The sequence below is a fragment of the Chaetodon trifascialis genome, chromosome 8, assembly GCF_039877785.1.
Source record: "Chaetodon trifascialis isolate fChaTrf1 chromosome 8, fChaTrf1.hap1, whole genome shotgun sequence".
NCBI classification, from domain to species: domain Eukaryota; kingdom Metazoa; phylum Chordata; class Actinopteri; order Chaetodontiformes; family Chaetodontidae; genus Chaetodon; species Chaetodon trifascialis.
This window is the reverse complement of record NC_092063.1, coordinates 1,996,558-2,003,241: the sequence shown is the minus strand read 5'-3', so window position 1 is coordinate 2,003,241 and position 6,684 is coordinate 1,996,558. Positions and strand designations below refer to the sequence as shown.

The 6,684-nt window shown below is 46.5% G+C and overlaps 1 protein-coding gene and 2 non-coding genes across 3 annotated transcripts; 2 read left to right on the top strand and 1 right to left on the bottom strand.

Moving 5' to 3' along the window:
• Positions 1-228: 228 nt before the first annotated feature.
• Positions 229-300, bottom strand: trnae-cuc (transfer RNA glutamic acid (anticodon CUC)). Its single transcript has one exon. It is a non-coding gene; the product is annotated as a tRNA-Glu (tRNA).
• Positions 301-927: 627 nt separating this feature from the next.
• On the top strand, positions 928-1,009 carry trnas-aga (transfer RNA serine (anticodon AGA)). Its single transcript has one exon. It is a non-coding gene; the product is annotated as a tRNA-Ser (tRNA).
• An 897-nt stretch (positions 1,010-1,906) lies between these two features.
• On the top strand, positions 1,907-5,560 carry ppdpfb (pancreatic progenitor cell differentiation and proliferation factor b). Its single transcript, XM_070968445.1, has 5 exons — positions 1,907-2,063; positions 3,281-3,373; positions 4,424-4,501; positions 4,803-4,896; positions 5,023-5,560. Exons 2-5 carry the CDS (start codon positions 3,319-3,321, stop codon positions 5,135-5,137), a joined length of 342 nt encoding a protein of 113 aa, XP_070824546.1. The 5' UTR covers positions 1,907-2,063; positions 3,281-3,318; the 3' UTR covers positions 5,138-5,560.
• Positions 5,561-6,684: the final 1,124 nt, after the last annotated feature.

Below are 6,684 nucleotides of genomic sequence, written 5' to 3'. Positions count from 1 at the left end.
ATGACTGCTGTCTCAAGACATAGTCATGTTTAAGGTGGTGTGTGTGCGTGCTGTGATCGAACACATTATATATGCACACTGAGTAAAACTATTACATGTCAGCTACACGAAGCACTTCTGCATTTCACGGCTCCTCATTGTGTCTGACCTCAGTTACAGCTCTGCTAGTCTGCCACGTGCGTCGACTTACAGAGAAGACGATGTCATTTGCTAAATGAAAAGATACTGTTCCCTGACCGGGAATCGAACCCGGGCCGCGGCGGTGAGAGCGCCGAATCCTAACCACTAGACCACCAGGGAAAGATACGGAAAAGTGAGGGTCATCTTTAGATATAGGTAGGATTTGGACTGTTCTATTCGCCGTTGGTCTAATAATGGCATTACGTATTATTTAGTCAGGTAACCACGGAGGAGAGGAGGAGGAGGAGGAGGAGGAGGAGGAGGAGGAGGAGGAGGAGGAGGGATGCTGAGGCTGCTGCTGTCAGGTGCGACAACCAAAGACAGGAAAAGTTCGTTGAGCTGAGCAACAGTTCGGCTGCCCGTTTGAAGTTTCTTCGAGGGAGGAAGAGTCAAAAAGACAAATGTTGACGAGAAATAGCGGAAGCCCTTCAGCACTCAGGTGAGTACCTGGCTGTGCTTTCACCACATGATCTCCGGTCCAAACTGTGGGATTATGTTTGCCATTACTCCAGTCCATTTGCTCCCTATTTAACTATTCCCAACCAAATCCTGACCTCTTTCCAACAATTCCTAAAAAGTCCTAAAAAGTCACGTGTCCATGAGGGCTTGATTGGTTGATGAGTTCAGATGTGTTCGCTGTCCTGAGGAACTTCATATGATCTGTTTGCTTTTTTCAAAGACCAAAACAGAGAAGTATATGAGTTGTCCTCCAGACGGAAAAAATGATTGATAATCGGCTGTTTACAGGTTGTCGTGGCCGAGTGGTTAAGGCGATGGACTAGAAATCCATTGGGGTCTCCCCGCGCAGGTTCGAATCCTGCCGACAACGATCTGTCGTTTTGTCTTTCTAACAGCAGCTGCTGCGTCTACAAGCTGAGGACTGATCCCATGTAATCCTCACCTGCAGCATTATAACTGTACAATACAAACACAGGTGAGAGCACCTGCGTGCCGTCCATATTAAACTATTTACACCAGTTGAATGTAACTGAAAAATGTGTGCAGTTAAATTTTAAGGGCTGTTGCCGATGTGCAGAACATTTCATCTTACCCAACGGACAAAGAATACTTGATCACTTCTTTTTTGACGGTCTACGGATCCCTTACCTGACAGATGCTGCACTTTCTAAATGTCACCACAGGAGGGAGCTGCATGTATGCGCTCACTCAGGTGTTCAGTGTTCCGTTGGGGACAGTCTGTCTGCGGTGAGTCTGCTATGATGGAGTCAATGATTGAACTGAGACTGAGACTCAAAAAGGAAAATAAAATAAAATAAAATACATTAAAAATCTAATAAAAACACCACGAAACAAACCGAACTCAACTATGTGAGTCATGTGTGGTGTTGAAATTGATTAACAGACAAGCAATAAAGAAAAACGAGACACAACAGTGTTTGACAAAACTGTGCGATGAAACTTTCATGGAAATTTACTGTTTGAGGGGAACATTCAGATGGGAAGTTGCGTCAGTGAAGGGTAACTTTCAAAAATACCTTTTTTTCAGTGAGAATAATGAAATAAAAAATAAAAATCCAGCGTTTATTTTGAGATGTGGAAGATTTCCCGCAGGTTAAATTGAATTATGAGGAAATATGAGGTAAGCGTGGCGTTAATGAGGGGAGCGTTAGCTCAGAGAGCGGAGCAGGTATCACGAGGCCCCGCCCACGCCGGTGTGACGTCACCCGTCGCTCTATAAAAGCAGCAGCGGACGGTGGAGTCCGTTAAGAAATAGCGTTGATATCCGTTCGGACCTTGGAGGGTTACATTTACCCAAAACTTATTTTCAAATGGGCCCCGTCGCCTAGCGTTTCCTCCCCCAGCCTCGCCGACTGACTTGAATTGGGTGCAACTGAACATCAGCACGTCTGGGCCACTAAAAGGTGAGTCTTTACCGGGTTAGAAAATGGGGTTTTCGTCCGTGGGCTCCTCCTGAGAGGGGCGAGCTAACGGGCTAACGGTGCTAGCTAGCTAGCCTGTGCTAACGGAAGCAGCTGTTTTTTTAGCGAGAAAAACAACATGACGGAGACGAATAACGTTTTCTCTTTGTCTTCTCTCTCGACGTGTTCGTCTTTTCATCCCCAGAATATCAACGGTTACTAGAAAAGTGGTGTCGGCACGTCGGGTGTGAACAGTCAGACCCTGTTTATGTTCGTTTTAGGACACAAAATGTCGTCGTTTGGAAAGAACAATATGCAGCGTACACTTTGTTTTTTTTTTGGTTTTTTTTTTTATTCCCTTCGCGGCACCCGTCGTGTCGACTCGTGGTCTCGTTAAGTGATGTTAAAATTCTGCAGTTTGTGATGAAGCAGAACGACGTCAAAATGTCGGTTTGGTGCAGCGACGTTAACGTAAACAAGACCCCTGCAGGACACCACTGACGCTGTCATGCTGAGGATGAGCTCAACTGCAGCCGAGCAAGCTGAAACGTAGAAACCTCTCTGGCTTCTCAAAGCACGTATTTTGGCGCATGAGACATCTGTTTACGTGCATTCAGTGTTCCGTCTTTATTTGCCTCTTTGTGCAAAGCGTTGAACATCATCGCAAGCAGCTGAAGTCAAGCTTGTTTTCCTCAGGTTTCTTTGTTTTGTGGCATCTGATCAGTGCTGTTCTACCCGTTTACCAAGCCAAACAAATGTTTTACAGTACAAAATCAATGGAAGATGGACTTTGACAGAGTAATCACATTAATCAATCACTGGTTGCAGCATTATGTCTAATAATAATAATAATAATAAAAACTAGTTGATTCATGGTTTTTTTTCTTGGATCTGAAATGATCAGGCGTTTAGTCAGCCAGCAGATTGACAGAAAAGATTTTTTTTATTATTTGCACCGAAAGTGATCTAATGAAAGCAAGTTATCAGTTGCGCAGGTTGGTTGCAGTCCTACTTTTAATAAATGGCTCATTGTAATGTTAGAAATCACTGTAAAAGATGAAATGATTGATAAAGATCGTGGACGATAACCTGAAATGTTTGTCTGTAATGGGGTCGTCACTGTTCACCTCATTTGTCTGGAAAGGAATTTAAAACACTTCCCGGCGTGTTGGTGGGGAATGTCGGCCGGCCTGGTTTTGACCGTGTTGTTTCCCCTCCAGGTTTCCATCAAGCACAACGTACAGCGACCAACAGCAGAATGGCAGCTATTCCAGCAGGAGGTTCTCTCGTGGCGACCACGGACTACTACCGAAGTGAGTCTGTCTCCTGTCACTCTCCATTGTCTGTGGGCTTCGCTGGGTGAAAGCTGATCAGCATGTGCGGCCATCTTTTCTCCAGGGAAACATGGCTACTCGCACATGTAGGCTGCGCTCAGAGTGGAAGAATTTAGGCTTGAGCTGAGTCATCTGTTCAGCGCTGATCGTAGGAGTGACCACGTCATCGTTTCTATCGTTCTCAGGGAGATTTCAACATTAGTTCTGCTAAAACTGGCCAGTCATTTCCTCTGTGTCACCAAACTGCTGACAGTCACATTAACAGCAGCTGCAGGTGAGGCAGGTGGAGCAGTGTCACCTGACGTCAGGCCTCGGTCTGTGTTTGCAGCCAGACTTTTTGTTTGTGAATGGCTTCACAGAGCGACGTCGTCTTTCACTTCAGGTATATATTCTTCAGGTATATTCCTTTGGGTCGAAGAATCAACTCTGCAGTGTAACCCGTGGAAAACTTTTCACTCTTTCAGTTTGTTTTATTATTATTATCAATAAATCTTTATTTAACCAGGCAAGTCCCATTGAGATCACAAAATAAATGTCTTTGAAAAGGCAGACAAAACAAAACACTCAGGAGGAGGTGGATGTGGCTCACGATGTGACCACCGCAGCCATCACTGCATATGTGATCAGCCTGTCCAGCAGCAGATCTGCCCGCGAGCGTTTTTCAGAGGACATAAAGACCTCTCAGTGCAAAGCGTCCAGACGGACAGTCAGAGGGGACCGTTTGACAGAAGCAGTACAGTAGTCACTATTTCTAACTGAGATATACCCGCAAAGACACGTGCGGAGCAGCCAGAGGATGTATTTCTGATGTGATCGCTGTGACTGTCAGACACGGTTACAGTGTTCGGACGAGAGGCTTCAGATCTGAGAGCCGTGATTCGACAGTAGATAATGAAAGAGGCAGACTGCAAACACTCAGGTGACCGAGCGAAGGTGGCACCACAGCAGCGAACAGAAATATTGTCAGCGTAATAATGAAACTGCATTTGGATTTAACCAACTCTTCTTCTGCTCTCTCTCCTCCTGCAGGGCGCATCGGCTCTACGTCCAGCAGCAGCTCTTGCGGCAGTTCGGAGTACAGCGGAGAGGTCATCCCTCACCATCCAGGTGTGTATTTATACCGACGACAAAGAAAAAGTCCAGATGTTCAGTGTCACGGCAGCGTGGAAAAGCCCTGACACGGAGTTAAAGCCCTCATTGGCAGCTAGGACTCAATCTGTTAAACTCATATTAATGAAAGCGTGAAGAGCACGTGGGCTGACAGACACTCTGTTCAGTGCAAGCGTCTGTCCTGCTAAAGAACACATCACTGATGTCAGCGATTGGTCAAACACTGACAAAGCGCTCCACATGAACAGAGTCACAGGATTTCACCTGTGTGGACTCAATGCTTCATCTGCCTCCACAGGACTCCCCAAGCAGGACTCTGGCCATTGGTGGTCCAGTTTCTTCTTTGGGAAGCAGCCAGGGATGACCCCACTGACTGAGGAGGCACAGCAGAAGTAAGTATGAGCGCACAGCTGATGGGGTGAAGACCGTCGACTCGCTCCATCCTTCATCAGCTCTTAGCTTCTTCTGTTGCATCGTGTCATGAACAGCTACTCATCCTCTCCCTCTCCCTGTCTCAGGGCTGGGGTCCCAGGTGCAGTGACCAACGGTCAGATCACCTGCGTTGCCAGGCAGATGGTGATGCAACGGCAGGTGAGTGAGAGCAGCGACGCAGGAAGTCCCGCCTCCTCCTGATCCTGCAGTCTCACCCCGATCCACACCGCACCTGGGGAAAGGAGGGGGGGTCCAACCAATGACCAACGCTAGGTGACGGGAGGATATCCCGTTTACAACCTTATTAGTTTTTTTTATTATTATTCTTCATCGTAGGATAGGCTGCCTTACATGTTTTTGTTTTGGTAACCTTGTGTTTTTTTTATTGACAACCAAGAAAATAAAAAAGAAAACAAAAAAGCCGAAAAAAAAAGAAAGAAATATGCAACTGAAGCTCCTTTTTTTTTTTTTTTTTTTTTTTAAACATTTGTACTGTCCTGTGTTTGTAATACTGGTGTGTAGACACACTGTGGTGCGTTCACATCCACATGCCTTCATTAAACATTCTTCACTTTTGTCACCCTGTGATTGCAAATGCAATAAAGTAGACTCTCGCAGCCTAAAGTTCTGCCTCAGGTCTTTGTCCTTCACGCTCTACATGTCGCAGTGTAAACAGCGATGTCACAACACGAGCTGAGTTTGAATCCAGTGTTTGTCGCAGTGCCAGTTCAGTGGTTTGACAGGTTGAACTGTTTGTGAGGTGTTCATATGCTGACTGGTGTGTCCACAGCTGTTGGTCAAAATAACCTTGTAAGGGCCAGGAGGTGGAAGTGTGTGTTTGCCAGGGAGTGCTTCACTGGCCATGTACAGGGCTGTTCCAGGGACAGAGTAAACAGTGGAGGAGCAGCGCTTCACGTCCTCCAGCTGCTGCTGGCGTCTGGGGTTGTGTAACTTGGCTCGGTGTCAAACGCTGGAAAACAACAGCAGTCCTGAAGGATAAAAACATTCCTGAGCTCAGCCTCCCCGTCCAGAGCGTTTCCACTGCGCTCTGCTGTCGAAGGGAAGCTTCAAACTCATTTAACCTGTTTTTACTTCCACAATGAGCAGGTCTCACCACTAAACTTCATAATCATTTGATGTCTGGAGGGCTTTTCCCAAAGTTGCGAAACACATGAATGAGCATTATTACTGGAAGAATTGATTGCTTGCAGCATCACAGGTGTGGCTCTTCTCACCTGAGCAAGTAATCTGAAATGCAGAAACAACCTCGGCCTGTCTGTTTGTCCTACAGCACACGTGGGAGAGGGACAAATGTCTTCAGGTCTACATTTAATCTTAAAACCTGTGTTATCTGTGAGCAATGACTCCACCACACGCACACACACGTCAGCTACCAGTGTGTTTATCACCTGTATGCCTGCATCCCATTCTGCTGCTAAAGGTAGTTCATTTTGTACAGTCCGCGTTTACACGTTAAGAAACACGTGACACACGCTCTCCGTTGTGGATAAATCAAGCGCACCTTTAGTAATGAGGTGGCGGCGCCTGTTTCTGAAACCAATTAGCAAACTTTACAGTCATAAACATGTTTTGACCTCCAGCACCTCCGCTGTGGCATCAGAAACAAGCTCACATGTTGCTCCAGGTTGGTTTTACTTCATGGCAGCTGCTGGAAGAGGCGCCATTCTCGAGCCGGAAGTCAGAGTCTCCGGTCTGCTGTGGAGACCAGCATGAATCCTCCCCGCTGG